Source organism: Necator americanus, chromosome X (genome assembly GCF_031761385.1).
Source record: "Necator americanus strain Aroian chromosome X, whole genome shotgun sequence".
Lineage (NCBI taxonomy): Eukaryota > Metazoa > Nematoda > Chromadorea > Rhabditida > Ancylostomatidae > Necator > Necator americanus.
Genome location: NC_087376.1, coordinates 21,920,035 through 21,937,303, shown reverse-complemented (window position 1 = coordinate 21,937,303; position 17,269 = coordinate 21,920,035). Strand labels below are relative to the sequence as shown.

The following is a 17,269-nucleotide window of genomic DNA, read 5'->3' as shown; positions in this document are numbered from 1 at the left end:
GAATGACTACACAAGTTACCGATAGAAATATTCTTCGAATGAGTCGTGGTAATTCTAGACTCACTCCCTCCGATATTCGAAATTAAAGGCATCACCTCACGAATCTGAGGCGGTGCAGATTTTAGGTGGAGTATTCGTATACGGAATGGGAGACTACGGAGAGGAAGGGGATTCCGTCCATTTCCTGCTAATTGCCGTAAAAAACGGCCCGGAAGATGCGGCGCCGCGCAAGACTGGCGCGCTCCAATCGAACCTCTTGTACAAATTTTGCGCCAAAACGAATGAAGCCGTATCTTCCGGGCCGTTTTTTACGGCAATTAGGAAGAAATGAACGGAATCACCCCCCTCTCCGTAGTCTCCCATCCTGTATACGAATACTCCACCTGAAATCTGCACCACCTCAGATTCGTGGGGTGATGCCTTTAATTAGCCGTCACCAATGAACTGATTCCATCACTTAGAGTTGTTTGAAGACACCCACAAGTTGCCAGTCTCAATTAGGGTCATGCGTGTCATGGGATTTTCACATCGGGGTAGTAAAGGGAGTGGGTTGCAAGGGAAGAGAGTCGTAAGGGAGTGCGCGGTGGCCAGTTGTGAATTGAGGATAGTATAATAACCAGTACAAAATATTACGTATTGATTGAATAATTACATACATTACAAAATATTACAATGAACAGTATTAAATGATCACACAAATTACAAATATTATATTTAGTTTCGGGCTTAGGGCAGTAAAATGGAATCATGAACATTTCGTTTTAACAATTCCCAATGTAATGACAATGTATAATGAGACCACGCAGGTTCGACACCCACTGATGCAAATTTTTGCAAAAGAGATGGAAACTTGAAATAACTTCAAAAAATGAAGAGTTTAATTTTACGTATTTTGCAGCAGTTTAAAAGTGAATTTGAAAAAATTTAATTATAAAAAAGCTCAGATTCTGCGCTTATTGTTAGGTCTGGGAGATCGCAAATAACTTCGTTATGAGAGAACCAAAAGCAAAAGTTAAGGTAGTTTTTAAGAGAAGAAGGAGTGCCCTAAAAAGTAGTCGCAGCGCTGCTTTTTCCCACTTCATAGTCGTTTTGGAATTTTGATGGGACCGAGATGTGAAAAATGGTATTTTTTCATCAAAAGTTATGAAAAAACATCAAAATTTTGAGAAAAAAACAGCAAGGCCCTGGAGGACATTTGATCTGATAGAGAAAATCCTCTTCTACAACATACTGGAAGATGATTCGCTTCGGTCTAAGCTATGACGAATTATCGAATTTTATTCAAAATTACTCATTTTTGGCCACGTGTGCAAAAATTGGGATTTTGGCGGTTTTTCCATTTAAAAATAGGACGGCGTTTCGAAAAATCACCCATATATTCGGATGGGAGGTCTAAGAGGACCCATATGTACAAAATTTCTCCTTTCTGTCCGTTTAGTTCTCTCAAAATTTAGATGGAAAAAATCCAAAAAAAAAAGGTCGGAAAATTTCAAACTTTGTCCCATCAAAATTCCAAAAAGACTAGGAGGTAAAAATACAACAAAATGACCATTTTTCAGGACAAACCTTCTCGCCTCGAAAACCACCTTAACTTTTGCTTTTGGTCCTCTTATGACAAAGTTATTTGCCATCTCCCAGACATAACAGTGTGCACAGAATCTGAACTTTTTTGGTTATTAAATTTCGTTAAATTTTATTTTAAACTATTGTAAACTGCGTAAAATTAAATTCTTCATTCTTTAGAAGTTGTTCCAAGTTTCCATCTCTTTTGCAAAAATTTGCCTCAGCCGGGAGTCGAACCTGAGTGGACACATTGCCATATTGCAGGGACAAGATGTTGATTTTTTTTTCGTCTTTTTTTCTTTGTCCCTTTGTGATTCGATCTACACACCTGACTATCTTATTGTTTGGTCGCGTTATGTGCTTTGAGCAGAATTTGAAGATAAGTCATAGATTTTGGAGTAGAAATAGAATAGAATAAAAATGAGAATATTTCAATACCAGTATTTCAACAGCATTTCAGCAAATTAGCGTCTTCTAATAAATGGTATTTCTTCGCTTCTGCCACATTTGCCGTTTGTTCCTCGGCTAATTTTCGACTTTTTGAAACAAATGAAATTTTCAATATATTGAATTGCCACAGGAACGTTGGAGAAGAAGCAGGGGGGGGGGGGTTCATATTCGAGAGGGTCGTGTCCGATCACCACGCTTGACCCTGATCTCAATGGAAGGGTTCCTCCGAAGAAACTGCCCATTGTGTTACACGTGTCAAGTGGGCTGGAGCATTTTAGTTGGACTCGCTAGTAGTGGAATAAAGTTTTAATTGCCGCTGATTCCAAGTTCAGCTTGATGGGAAGTGATCGTATTAAGTATGTCCGGTTGGAAAAATGTCAATCCTATGTATCAGCTGCCCACCGTAAAGGATGGCGGAGGAAACATCATGTTTTGTTGCTAGCCTCAGTAGCCATGGATTCTGACCTCTTCGCCAAAATTCATTGACATTTGGATAAATAATTCTTTGAGGATAAGAACTGTCTTTCGTATGGTAAAGATGCAAATTTTGTGACAATATCTTAGTTTACGTCTTCATGGTAGAGTTCACAACCTAGCAATGTGCAGTGGTAACTAACATAAATTAATAATCTGGTCGTTGCCTCGATTAAGTGAGACGAAACTTTTCTCGATCAAGCGGGAGGAAACTTCTATCTCATGGAAGCCAGTTGCTCATGGCTCAAGTTAAACGGTTACCCTCACTAGTCCGCTACTGTAGATGAAAATAGAAAAATGCATGCATACCTGCTTGAATAGAAGACGACGCACACGTCGCTTGCAATCAAAAAAAGAGGGACCATGTGAAGTGTACGATCGATCACGTCATTCTGCCACTGACGTTTTGTAGTTTAAAATCCCTACCGATGATAAGCTGCACCTTGTTTTACTTTCCGTAAGAAAAACGCCGGTCTCTGATCTTTGATCGTAGGCGTAGAATAGGATTTGGAATCTGGTCTTTCAGTTGCGGGGTACTCTTAGCAGCATCATTTTGATGGATCGTTCGAGCGGTATTGAATATTTTGGCTGTGGACTACGTTTATCATAATTTCATTTGGCATTAGTAACTATACATATGTGGTGGATTCTTCTTCCACCGACTTCTCGCGCAGGGCAAGTCATTTTGCCGATTCCTAATATGAAAATCCTAAAAGGATGAAAGGTACGCCTTAAAAGAGATCAAACTCGGCACCATTGAGCGGAGCCCCTCACTCAGCTACACCACTCCTAACTACAATTCAATCTCACTGATGCCTCACTGTACGGTGTATAGTGGGCCTGCATGATTATCGTCAAAAGCGAAGAGTGCTGGATCTCGCCTTCTCGAAAAAGCAATCTGTCTTACAGGAACATTGGTACACCTTACGATGACCATCATCTTACAAAAACTAATTAGGACCTGAACCCTCTACGCTGACCCATTAAGCCAAGTGCAGGACACGTCTTAAAAATTCTTCGTTCTCATAGCCTTGCAGCCAAGTTCCGCACACTATTCGCTCATCTTTGTATTCGTCATCGATGTCGTAAAGTAAAATTCTGTGTTTTGAACTCCACATGTCGCCAAATTGTAGTTTCGAAACAAGAAATGACTAAATCAAAAAATCCACTTTTTTTTGCAACTGATTGGCAAAGCGCGGTCCTTGTACTAAAAAAACTAACCGTATGACGGTTAGCATAAACTACGCCGGCACTACTAGGATTTACAGAACACATTTCCGGAAAAATGAAGTATCTGGACACGATGATTACATCTACCATCTGCATGGTAGCAGTGAAGGTCGTTGACTTGTGCGCTTTGTAGCAAAACAGTGTCTCATCATCTCAGAGAGTTACAAGACAGATTTGTAGCTCTCTGTACTGCCAATTGTTGCCAACTGCCAAGTTCGCTCCTACTCCTACGTCACCTATCAGGGAACTCGATAGGTGACGTAGGAGCGAACTTCAAATCTCTTCTTTCGCTTGCGTAGAGCGGGTTACTCCCAGCATCAACCTTTCAATTCCGCGTTCTATGACGCTGACCGCATTTTCCTCCAGCTTGGGAAACCCCTACGTTTCTGAAGCATAAGTCAAAGCAAGGAGAACGGTGGTGTTGAATAGGTGAATGTAGAAGCGGATATTCTTGGTCCTCTTCACCACAACGTCGACGATCTTGTATGCTCCCCAAACACCTCGTTTCCTTCTGCCCACGTCGTTGCAGGTCGTTCATCATGTTGATGTCCCGATCTAGATATACACAATTGCAGCATTCGGATATATTCGTTCAGTTGAGTGTGAAAGGGGCATCAGAAACGCGTTCGTTCCTCATAAACATCGTCTTGTCCAGGTTCAGCCGAAGACCGATCTTCTTACACGTTTCATCAAATTCTGCCAGCATCCGTTCCTACTGATTGATGCTTGATGTTACTAGAAAGATGTCATCAGCGAAATGAAGATGGTGCAACGGCTTTTAACGTTCACTCCTATGTAATCCCATTCCATTCCCCGCATCGCGTTTTCAAGAGTGGCAGTGGATATTTTGGATGTAGGTACTTCAGATGTTAAGGCTTTTTGTTGAGACCGGGTGAAGTACGATTTTTACCGACGAGATAGCATATTGGACATCGGAGGGGGAAAAGTACTAAAAATTAGGTTCAAGGTAAACACACATGGAATTATTTACAGCGATAAAAAGAAGTAGTGTTCCAATTTTTTCTCCTGGTTTTATTCTAATTAGTGGAAGAACACTAAAAGATTTAACCCTCCTGAGTAGTCAGAATTGCTAGCAATTATCTTCTTCGAGTCTTATTTGATACAATTGTTTCTTCTTTCCTCATTGATTTGGTATTCTCTCGTGTATTTACTTGCATGCAGACTCGATGAAATCTGTAAAAGTACGTTAATATTTTGTGACGTTCAATACGGCGTATTCATAGCCATATTGCCATATTCCTAGTCGTTGTTGTCCATTGCGGAATCTTCCCAAAAGCCGGCTAGAGTAGCGAAGAGATCCCAGTCAATGATAGCTCTGGGATTTCTCTCTCTGAACTTGGCAGCTTTCTCTGCTCTCCTTGTGAAGGAAAATCTTCCTCGGAGGAGGCGATGGTCCGATCCCGTATAGAACTTTGGCACAACAGCGACGTCCGTCAGGCAGAACCATTTATTGACGATGATGTGGTTTATTTCATTGCTGTACTCCCCACCGGATGACTCCCACGTTCAGCGTAGAGAGGAGGGCTTCTAGAATAGCGAGTTCCCATAGATGCTCTTAGTCGTCATGGTGATCTCGGAGAGCTTCTCCCCCTGTTCATCCCATTGTAGGCCGTGGGTTCCGATGTGAAGTTCTTCAGGCATTCTTCTTGGGCCAACCTTGGCGTTGAAATCGCCAATTATGACCTTGTAGAAGGCATGGACTTCTCGGTAGAACTTCTCCAAGTCCATATAGAAAGCTTCGACTTCTTCTTCTTCGTAGCTTGATGTTGAAGCGTAAACGACGAAGATTGTCAAAGCTGGAGTTGAACCACATCTTCTCATCCGTAAACGTCCAATTCAAGTTGTAAGTTTCTCGAAAGAGTCGATGATTATTACCATATTTGTGTTGACGAGGACACAAACTCCATCCACTTCTCTACTGCCGCATATTCCTGAGACCAGTACTTCTGCAGTGTCATACCCGGCGCTAAGTGGATGGCGTCGTCTCGTTTTAGCCAGACCGATGACGTCGTACTTAATCTTCCTTGCTTGAATATTCAGATCTTCAATGACCGCATCCGGGGAGTACAGGCGTTATAAGTACAGATTGTCATCCTAGTCCTTTTCCGTTTCGGTAGCCTACATTACTCCTGCAATGCCGTCTTTCCTCTGAAATCAGGAAACTCTTTTCTATTACTGTGTCTTGCATATAAATTAAAAACCCATGGTCAGGTTGCAAGCCTCTAGTCCCATGAGGTTTTGGAGAACTTCCGTTTTCCCGGAGTGGACATGTCGAGCTTATTTGTCGGATGCGACTCCATCCCCTGAATCAACCTGCATCTCAGGGCAGGAGCAATGTCGCTTTTAGTCGATTAGCCCCATATCCATCTGGCAGAAAAGGGGGATTGCGAGATCTACGCCAAAAATAAAGTCTTTGTGGATTCCGCTCAGAAGTCTAAATAATGTTTTTGAGAGTTATCTTCTCCAACAATCAGCACAAAATACTTGGTAATAGAATAAATGGCAAGCATATCTATTAGCATTATGTGTAATGCTTAGATCGCGGATATGATGGCGACAAATATCATCATTTGCATGGATACGTAGACCCGTCTTCAACCAAAGCAAGTCAACCATTATTGTCCAAGCAGTCATAATGTGAAGTGTCGTATATTTTTCTCTGGTGGACAGTACATGCAACCTTTTGGCTTTTTGTCACCCCAAAACTTTTCAATACTTGAATAGGACAGTGTAGATCTTTATGATTGATAAACTTTCACCAAAATTGGCTCTGTTTGCTTTCAAAAATGTGGATAAAAATTGGAAGAAGCCTTCGGAAAAGCAGGCGATCAAGTATCTGTCGTTGAGTGTATAACTGCTGCGTAAGTAGTACTCAATTGTGGTCATTGAGGTTTTGCATTTGCGCAAGTTTGAACAGCAATGTTCTTCCAGTGAATTTCGTTAGAGTGTGGTAGATAGATACAAATGCAATTCATCAAAATGCTTTTCACATCTTTCGAAGCTTTATTATGCAACATGATGGTGAGCCGTGAGGAGGCTCCATCATAAGCTGAAGCGTAAAAGATAAATGTTCAGCAGCTATGCTTTGTTGTCAATCTCCTTTCTTGAGTCCAAACAGCATAATCCTTTCTGCAGATTTGCTCTTCCATCCCTCTTACCTAGCGGCCTCGCTAATGGTCAATTAGCGAAGATGGCCAGAGGGACGGAGATTGATTCTGTATCACCACATCAATTCTCTTGTACATTGTTGCTTCGAAAAAATTAGCAGAATTTTCTGTTTTGTAAATCTACATCCTCTACCTTCACCAATTACTCAGCTCGTATATGTTCTTCTCTTTCTTTTGAGAAGAGAAGCTTGTAGTGTACAGGTGACACACCTTGCTCAGGTAATTATGAGATTCACTAGCATTGGAGTCGAACATTCCAACAATTTTGTTTCGCTTTCATGAGTCTTGGGAAATGTAGAGTATTCATTTTAAATTGCATGATGAACTACAATAAACTACAATACATCAATAAAGTTTGGTAGAGATGGATCGACACTAACAAAAAAATTTTACAATAAATATTTCAACTTTCTTTCTTAGAAACCAGATCTGACTTAGTCATGGAAATAGAAAGAGGATAGACTAAGGTGGACGCTCTAGTAATTTTTTCCCCGAATATTTGTAACCAAAGTACTCGCTCCTGCGTTTTTCTTACTACAGAATGATCACTTTAGATCGCAGTTGTGGCAAGATCAGTATCAATCTTGTCTACAACTCAAGTAAATTAATAAGAAACAGTTAAGTGTTCAACGGGTGAAGAATCAAGGACACTCAAACACTGGGCACAACTTTCGATCGATTGATAATCACGCCACATTGTAAAGCCACAAATAAAACACCATATTCGTGACTTTTGAATATATATTTCATTTTTTGAAAATACGTAGATTCTTTCTCTTATGATTATTTTTGGAGAAAACTTATTTGAAATATTTTTTCATGAAGAACAAGGTTTAACCTTTGGTCCCTTTCTTGTCATACTCTACAACCAAAGAAAGCTGCAGAAATTCGGAGATCGGATCAAACCTTCCGAAAAATAGAGTGCATTTCCCGCTTGTTTCCAAGCTGTTTCTATACAAAGAGAGGCCATGTAGGTGTATTTGATGAGACTAGTATTTGGACCGTTAATACATACATCACTGATACAATGTTGAACTCCACTCTCACTTACATGAAGTAGGTTGAACTTATGGTTAGCATCAAACTTCCAATGGACCGCTCTCTGACCAGATTTTGCTTCTGCTTCCTAATCGTCTAGACTACTACAGTGTATAGGCTATCCCGGAAGTTCGTTTTCTGATCTGATTAGGTGCATTCAGATATATTTGTTCCATCAACCGTAAATGTAATGCTATGTTGTGTATCAAAGATACCTTCATTTTTATGAACATAGTCTTTTCCAGGTATAGCTGTAGACCGTGTTTCCACACATTTCACCGAAGTCGGCCATTATCACCTCATTGATCTTTAGCATTATAAATACGATGTCTTTATTACAGCGACGTCGTGCTACAGCAGGGCACGGGCTTTCATTTTCATGCCATACCATCTCAATTTCCTCCTCTTTGTACGAGCATTCTCTTCACGTCGATGATGATATCATCACAAAGAAGAAGCAGAATTGTGAATCATATACAAAGAGCGAGCGGCATAAGCAGCATTTTTTTCGCAAATAATAGTGAAAGTAATTGGTGCTTGGAAAATAGCACTCAAACCATATAGGAAGCTCATTAGTCATAAAAGTGAGAACTCCTGGCTGTCACAATAGGAAAAAAAAACCCACGCACTGAACTGACTGTTAACGGAAAGGTAAAAATGATGTAGCAGTAAGTTACGAGCTTAGTTACCTCACAGGCAAATTATTCCTGAGACGGAGAGCTTAGAGAAGCCTGTTAGAGTCTCAACGTAAAACTTCATCATACACTATATTCAACATCTTGCCATCTGGGGCTTGAACTTATCTCCTATACGATCGCGCGCACGCTAGAGAGCAGCATAGAGGTGTCCATGGGAGAAAATTGGACTGGTAAGTGGTAAACCAACCGAATAAAAAGACTGTCCTTGTGACTTTTTTTATAGTCATTCCGAAACTTAAGCGGATTCGGAGTGAAATTGTCGTCTCCTAAGAACAAAGCGCAAATATGTCGAATAGTGTAGATCTGTTCGAAGAATTAGAACAATTGTGCTGTTTCGAATTTCTATGGCGTGCTCACACAGTAAGACTCGTTGCCAGTTTTTCTGAAAACCAAACGTGTCCCGTCAAGGTTGTGCAATAATACAACTTTGCATCTGATTTTAAGATGAAAAGCAAAGAAGAGGGATCTCGGTTGGAGTCATTTCGTTCAAGAACTCTGAGAGACGTTCAACATATTGCTGAGATTCGCACTTCAGCCTCATTAGTACTGAAAATGTGACTCTGTTACAAGGAAGTCGATCAAGTCTCTACATCCTTAGTCATATTCTTTCTAAATTTCTAGATATTCTTTCTTTTTAGATCCTTCTTGTTTTAGTTATAAATTCGTATTTACTGGTAAAGTGCCACCATTTGCTAAAGTTAAGCCTGTAACATCGTAAATATCCACACTTCGAACGTTAAAGGAGTCCCCAAAAAATTGCTTCCGCAAGATCTTCATTGTGAACGAATCTGTCAAGGATGTTGATGTCTTCGTTCTCGTCAGAAGAAACTTCTTCTTCACCAGTTTTGATTAGCCGTTTCCCATAATAAGTGCTGTTGTCCTATAACCCATATTAGTAGTAAGTTGGAAGGTCTTCAATCAGAAGCTTGGGCAGATTTTTTGATACAACTCTCTTCCATGTAAACAAGCTTCCCCTTTCAACCACAAGTATCACTTGTCGGAAATCGCACCCGAGAAGCATTATCTTACCATCAAATATTTTAGTTTCTTCGCATAATGTCTTACAAAAGAAAATTACCTGCTTCAAGGGCTTGCTTTGGAGGCATTGGTGCTTCATCCCAATTGCCCAACAACAAACAAATGATGTCCACGTTTCGCAGCTTAGCGGCCTATTTCGACTGACGCTTCCATACATCATCTGCGGTACTTCCAATATCGACTTCTTATAGTCAAGCAAAAGGCTGAAAATGTAGTCCTTCAGTCCTGCAGAAGGTTCGCTGCAATCGTCGTCCAACCTACGTTAAAAACATTTTTGTTACGGGTCATGGCGAGATGATACTATAGGTAGCCGTGTATACAACGGTCTTGTCACTGCCACCCAGAGCGTCGATGAAGTGACGCTGGCCTCCAGGATGTTTGATAGCGCCCCTCACTTTATTTGTCTCACCGTTGCTAACTGGGATGTCGTCCATGTGAAGTCGCTGAACGTAAAGATTGAGACAGCTGTGGAAGTCTATGCTAACAAAACCGGCAGCTTCACGAGGTGATTCTTGAGAGAAAATCTATCTTCTGCCGATTATCCGTTTGCCCTGCCTAGGCAAACAAAATTTGGATGAACAACACCTCACGCACGTGCCCTTCAAAAGATGTAAACGCCCTTCCATAAAAAAGAAGTCGAAGAGCGAAGTGCTCTTCTTCTTGTGGGCTTACAAAGTACATACGGCCGATAGTTCGCAGCTTTGGATTGTATCTACCTGAGAGTTCCTCGGTGATGAGAAGTAGTAGTGCTCCAGCATCTTCATATAGTGTTAGGAGCCTTCAACTCTTCCCAGTGGTGATCGTAGCACTCCTTGGTCGTGACAAAAAATACTTTCAAGGTGCTCAAACGATTTTCTGCAGCGTTAAGAGGCCGCTGTTCCGCACCTTCCTCAAAAGCAATAGTTCCGAACCTTGGGTTGATGAACTTGTTCACGTTCAAAAGCGTCGCTTTCGCATGACATTTTGAAGCCAAATATGCGATGGACTGCTCCAGATGTCCACATATACCTGGCATCCATGCAAGAATCAATTTCGTTGTATTCTTGCAATGCCCATCAGCAGTTTAACCTAGGTGAAGTCGCGCACGATCAGAGCCATTATACACGTATTTGGACAAACAAACGAAGTCGCGCACGATCAGATCCATTATACACGTATTTGGACAAACAAACGAACAGAACAACGAACGAAGCACTTGTAATCCCTACTTCGGAATTTTAGATATCCATTTACATTTAACCAAAATCATTTCCCAAAATTCTTCGAATAATCTTTTCGTGCGCACCACTTCTCATGCAGGAGGAGTTAGGATTTTGAGGCCCGCACGAGTGGTGGATCGTACATTTCGAGACGATTTATAAAAGAACACGGTCTGTTGCCAGATCGGGAAGTGCAGCGCTAAATCAGCTAGTCCACTTAATCGGATATTGTGAGCTTCCAGCCTTGCCTCAGTGTTAAAAACATGTGCACTTGAGGGATTGCTCTTTTCTGAAACTTAACGACATAAATGTAAACCGCAACTTCATACAGAAAGTTCTTCTAAGAAACGTCATCGCTGTAAGTTTTCAGTTTCAGGTAAAATATCTACCCTACTATCTATCTAGCCCATCAGAAGCTGACTGGCCAAGTTCCTGATTGTTCTATATTTCTTTCCACCGTGAAGAACAGATCGGGCTTCCCCTATTTGGATGCTAAGGTCGTCGCATCTTAGTGCTGTGCAACCATTTAACGTGGCCACCGACAAAACTTGCTCCTAAAATTATCCTCTGTCCCTAGTTCGGTCGCCATCGCCTATCATACAGTCTTGCAAACTCTTCACATTATCCAACCTTAGTGTTTTCTCGTTATTACAAATAAAGTTGGGACGACTCATCCCAATTTTCAGAGCTGCCAACAACAAGTTTCTCTAAAAGCTTCCCGGCATGAAGAATACGATTGCATTTCCTGTGACGGTGGAAGAGCAGAAAAAATTAAAATTGTTCCTGCCTGCTCTAATATTTGCTTTTTCTAGTTATGAATGCTATCTCTCTTCTTTTTTGGAGAGAATCATTGGCTATGTGAAAGAATACACAACCTGTCGAGGTAGCTTATCCGTAATCCTTGGGCGCAGTTATGGATCTCCAGTAATCTCTGGCTCGGTATTTTCTCTACATTACGCATAGTAGGATTTAATTATGGAAGAGCCAATTATCTTACCACATTATCTTAAATTCTGCCAGTGCTATGTACAGTGCAATACAATGCAATATGCTCCATATTGATTCATCTATCCAAGCTGTAGACAATCAGTAGAAGAAGTAAATTTGCTGAAGTATTCATTCGAAAATCTATAAAATGTTCTTAAATAGTGTTTAAAACACATAATGCGACAAAGAGAAGAGAAGAGTCAGGTGCATAGGTCGAAGTACAGAAGAACAATGAAAAAAGAACAATGTGTTCGTTGTTTTTTTTCGACAATGTAACAGTGGGACCACGCAGGTTCGACAACCCGCTAACCCAATCACTTGGAAAAGAGATAGAAGCTTCAAATCACTTCATTAAGATGGATAGTTTAATTATACATAGTTTTCAGCAGTTTAAAAGTGGGTTTGATGGAATTTAATGGTCAAAAAAGCTGAGAATCTGTGCACATTGTTAGGTTTGTGAGATTGCGAAAAACTTCGTGATAACAGGACCTAGAGAATTACTTTGGGTGGATTTTTGCAGAGGAAAGTTTGCACTACAGAACACTTTCATTGCTGCTTTTTAAGACCTATGTAAGATGCCGGCGAAGTTAGTGTATAATCGACGTGAAATCTATATCCTCTGTCTTCTTTGCTTCCAAGTCTGTCCTTCATCTGACTTTTTTCCAGTGAAATGACTAAATAAATGACGGGCACTATGGGAAACTGGACAGTGAAGATAGGTAAAATTTCATTACATCTGCACTTCCAGCCCCTGCACTAAACGAATCTTTTGGAGAAGCCTTCGTTGCAGGACCGGCCGTAAAACGAACCCCAGGTTGCCCTCGTGGCAGAAGAGCATTATACCGCTGAATCTCTGATGCACCAATGTGAGTGGGTTCCGCAGATTCTCGGGACCTTGGCCTGTATCACTCCTGCTGTGGATGTTACAGCCGAATACAAGCACCTTTATTGGAATCGGACACGGAGAAGACAGTATCCACACCACAGCAACATTGTGTTTCTACAATAATGCGACGTATCCAATGCGGGTTTACTCTACGCCAATAACTCGTTGAAATTCCCATCCTACAACGGTTCCAAAGAATAGTAGGTGGTTCAGTGAACCTTAATTGCCACAGACGACCGTACAGTACCAACGAAGACGGAGTAGGTGGAGGAGGAGCGGCTCTTTTCTTCGACGGGGCATCACCGATTTGTTGCTCTTGCTCATTATATTGTGGAATTAATGCAGAGATCGCTCAAGTTGCATCTTCTCATGCTTGGCCTTCGGAATCCGCAAAGCTTTCATCGCAGTTTTGCGCGATCCTCTTCTTCTATGTCTGCGTTAACTTCTGCTAACAAAGCTAATGCAGTATGACGGTCAATTGCATTTGCAATGAATGGGTGCAACAATAACTGTTTGACAGTTCGTCGCTTGTAAGGATTCTTTACTGAACAGTGGGAGAGAAAGTCGGCAAAAAAGGTGCACGAAACTGAAGGGTTCAAAAGCGTGGAAGGAGCTGACTTTTGCAATTTTATTTAGACACGCATTAGTGATACGTTGGAATCAGGAGGTTCCATCTGAGACTTCTTGATTAGTGTACCACCAAAAGACCAAATGTCAAACCTAGTATCGTATGGATGATCTCTGAATGTCTCACACATCATAACTTCTGGAGCCATCCAGTAAGGTGTTCCAAGGAAGCTATCTCTTTTTCATTCCGTTTCATTTTCTTTTTTCATTTTTTGAGTTTCCCACAAGCACCAAAATCCGTCAGTTTAACGAATAATTACTTAGAAAATAAGGTTCATTTATTAGAAGAATATTAACTGCCTTTAAGGTCACCATGGATGGCGTTATTGTCATGAAGTAATGCTACAGCTTCGAATGTGTACCTTCCAATATATGCTATTTGTTTCTCAGTGAGGGCTTTCTCCAACTCTATCATAGTAGCATCAATAGCGCCTCCACCCCAAAACTCTAACATCATAATGGAGCTTGTTCTAACAGAAATAACAGGCGTACAGGCCGACAATGTTGGTGTGCTTGCATGAAGCTAGAATTTAGATTTCATCAAGGAAGTCCTCAAGTTGTTCTTCTTTCGTTCATGCTCCAATACTGTGTCAAAAGTGAAGGTGCCAGTAGCTCCTTGCTGAGCAAGCGCAGCAACCTTCTGCAGTTGCTCCAGATTCAGACCAGCAAGGATTTTCTGTTCGCGCTTTTGAGGCTGAAAAATTGAATGTGCTATAGCGGAAACTTTGGATTGAACTGAGGAATATCCCGCTGAGTCTTCCTGATCTTCGGCACTTTCAAAAGATGCACGACCACTTGATCTTGGCCTCGTTATGTTGACGAACATGGGTCATAAGACGCATGTTGTCAGTGGCACCAATCTCGTACTGTGTATTACTGATGCCTTTTTTCACCACTAGACGTTAAGATCCAGTAGTATGTCCCGCCGGGGTCAAATAGTTGTGATTCGGAAGAAGGAAGTGGACTGTAGCGAGTGTCAGAAGATCTTCCGCCAACAAAAGAGACTAACAGAATCATGAATCGGGGTCACTGGCATGTTGCCATGTTCCCCGGTGGGGATCTTGAAACGAAGAAGTCCACAAAAGATCCCTTGATGAACACAGCGCCGAAATCAGAAATGTTTGGCTCCACTCCTGATGTACTCAGCGAAATACTTCTCAAACAACATTATCATGTTCTTCTTTCACTCTTTAGGAACCTCGCATTGCACACGTTGCACATGTGAGCTGTAGAGATACTTGCCAGATTGTTATTATAGTAGGGCAACGCAGTGCTTGTTCCATAAGTCCCTGAGGACGAAGAGCTTTTTCCTTTCCTATCCCTGTGAGCACTACAATTTGAAAACCACTATTAGAAGTATTTTACAAAACTCTTCTCTTCCTTTCCAGGTCATTTTAACACAGAATTATATCGTCATACTGATAAAAGCAAAGGTCTAATATCAGATCTTGTAAACAGCTATTATTTAGAAAGTTGTGCGCATGTTTGTAACTATTTCTGAGGCCAGTGTATGACAAATACGAAAGGTAGGATGTGCAGAAAATAAAACATTCGAAAGCATGCGTTAGAGTGTTTGCAGTAGAGCGACTACTGTGACCTTGAGGTATTTTTTAACGTTCCATATACTTCTTGCGCATCTCCAACAATTTATTTCGTAGTGCAGATATCTTATTAACTCCAACGGATTCACTTTCTGGTGCTGCCACACTGCTATGGTGCAGGTGCGTCTGTCCTTTTACTTTGCGAGACCATTGCGCTTGATTCAGTTATTTCTAGCATGGCGCGTGACGATCCCAGCGGCACAAAGTCCGTTGATACAGCCTCAATAAAAGATCGAATGCGGTTTCAAGGTCTAGGAAGGCCAATGACATATACTTTGAGTATTGCTTCTGGCAAGGAAGACATGTTCCATCGTGAATTGATCAGGATAGCAGATTTAACATCTTTGCATTTGTATTACATACGTAGACACCAACATTACTGGTAGGTTTTATAAGAAGCTAATTTGATTCGGAAACGTGTGGATGCAAAATGAATGAAAGGAACATGGAGTGTATTTATTCTTTTTCCTTTTCTTAATCTTCTCATTTTTCCCGCCTTTGCATCGCGTTGTAGCAACGAAAACGTTGTTAGCGGAAACCTACAATAGAAGATGGGTAGTTTGGGAAAGTAAATAACGATTACAATGGTATTGGCGACAACTCTGTACTTTGCATTGTCCCCACGCCAAGTTTATGGCAGCTGTCAGAGTCAGAAATTTTCGTTTCTCGCTCCTTTTACAGCTTCCTACATGCTACATACATGCTTCCTTTTATATCCTTTTCTTCTTGCCAACAGATGGTCGCTCCATTTAATCAATGTGTTCATCTCAATTATTCACAAACAAAAGATCACGACATTGAGCACATTGCAACTAACTCGTCTGCCATGTTGAAAACTCACTCATAGTCTGTCTCTTCTTATAAAGACAATGTTTAATCGTACACTCAGGTATAGAGACTACATCGTGACTGACAAAATTGAATTAATTTTCAGATGTTTTTGATTGCGAAGATTGTACGTGGCCGACGACTACTCCATGAATTAGAACAGCAAGAGAAGGACCAAATCGTTCTTGAAGCAGCTCAAGCAGCATCCACGGTACCTATACATCATGGGATTTTTAATTTCTCTCCAAACACCAGAAGAATGTAAATGTCTTTTGAATAGGAAATCATGTTAGACATTTGGCAAATACCAAGCTACCACTTGTTCTGAGCAAGTGCTAACTTACTTTACTGCAAAGTGGTTGTATTAGCAATAGTTCTAAATCAATAGTCTATCTAAAATCAATGTTCTTCGAACCAGGATCTTCAAACATCAGTACGATTCCAGCATTTTCGACTCTTTCTATTAGGGTGTTCGGTAAGTATCTGCGTATCTGAAAATTTCGCAGTAGCGCAGATTTTTTGAGATGTTCTGGAAGTTCCCGTTTTAAATATATTATATAAGGAAACTACCGCTTTTATACACATAACACATCTGACTCCCTCTTCCTTGCTTATTTCATCCTATAAGGGCCGAACATTCCACCATTCGACACGTACTCCTTCACGAGTTCGAATCTGGCCACCCGCTGCTGAAGCCCATCGAAACTTAAGTCAAGTATTCGGCACTGAAGCCCCTCTGAGCGGTCTGTGTGCGTCTGGTTTCAGCGCTTCAAAGCCGGAAACAAGAAACTTGAAGATGAGCCTCGCTCTGGTCGACCGACTGCAATATCGTTCGACGAACTTAAGAATCTGGCGGAGCAGCATCCATATGAAGGTGTGCGCTATTTTGCTGCCAGTCTTGGCTGTTCGCTGTCCACCGTGAGCAATGGACTACGATCTCTCGGAATGGCGAAAAAGCCCGGTCAGTGGCTCCCACATGCATTGAGCGACGGCAACCGCCAAAGACGCCTGGACATCTGCACTCAGCTGCTCTCCAGAAGCCGCAGATTCGACTGGCTGGACACCATTGTCACTAGACATGAAAAATGGGTCCTCTACGTCAACCACACCCACAAATGTGCGTGTTGCACCAGCGATGAAATGCCGGATCCTTTCGTGAAAGGTGAAATCCATGAGAAGAAGGTCATGCTGAGCGTCTGGTGAGAGTTTATGGAATCTACCGTTTCGAACTGGCGCCGGACAACACGACAGTTACTGCCGAGGTCTACTGGGCTCAACTGCAAAGACTGGCCGACAAAATCCGCAATGAGTACCCAAAGCCGCTGCTTAGATGCAATACTATCCAACACACCTTCACGTGGTCTGACGTAGTTTTATCTTCATCACTACGATGATGATATCCACATTATTTCATGTTAGCTCACCATTCTGTGCTAATAGTTGAGAGCGGAGAAAACTCATA

The 17,269-nt window shown here is 41.4% G+C and overlaps 5 protein-coding genes across 5 annotated transcripts; 1 reads left to right on the top strand and 4 right to left on the bottom strand.

Moving 5' to 3' along the window:
- Positions 1-5,265: 5,265 nt before the first annotated feature.
- On the bottom strand, positions 5,266-5,559 carry RB195_024718 (uncharacterized protein; the record flags this gene model as incomplete). Its single annotated transcript, XM_013441334.2, has 1 exon — positions 5,266-5,559. The coding sequence occupies one exon, from the start codon at positions 5,557-5,559 to the stop codon at positions 5,266-5,268; it is 294 nt and encodes a 97-aa protein (XP_013296788.2).
- Positions 5,560-9,963: 4,404 nt separating this feature from the next.
- RB195_024717 (uncharacterized protein) lies at positions 9,964-10,683 on the bottom strand (the record flags this gene model as incomplete). Its single annotated transcript, XM_064212589.1, has 2 exons — positions 9,964-10,122; positions 10,591-10,683. 2 exons carry the CDS (start codon positions 10,681-10,683, stop codon positions 9,964-9,966), a joined length of 252 nt encoding a protein of 83 aa, XP_064068470.1.
- On the bottom strand, positions 10,440-10,694 carry RB195_024716 (uncharacterized protein; the record flags this gene model as incomplete). Its single annotated transcript, XM_064212588.1, has 1 exon — positions 10,440-10,694. The coding sequence occupies one exon, from the start codon at positions 10,692-10,694 to the stop codon at positions 10,440-10,442; it is 255 nt and encodes an 84-aa protein (XP_064068469.1).
- Positions 10,695-13,901: 3,207 nt separating this feature from the next.
- RB195_024715 (uncharacterized protein) lies at positions 13,902-14,204 on the bottom strand (the record flags this gene model as incomplete). Its single annotated transcript, XM_064212587.1, has 1 exon — positions 13,902-14,204. The coding sequence occupies one exon, from the start codon at positions 14,202-14,204 to the stop codon at positions 13,902-13,904; it is 303 nt and encodes a 100-aa protein (XP_064068468.1).
- A 1,709-nt stretch (positions 14,205-15,913) lies between these two features.
- Positions 15,914-17,010, top strand: RB195_024714 (uncharacterized protein; the record flags this gene model as incomplete). The annotated part of the gene is made up of 2 exons (XM_064212586.1): positions 15,914-16,018; positions 16,573-17,010. The coding sequence occupies 2 exons, from the start codon at positions 15,914-15,916 to the stop codon at positions 17,008-17,010; spliced, it is 543 nt and encodes a 180-aa protein (XP_064068467.1).
- Positions 17,011-17,269: the final 259 nt, after the last annotated feature.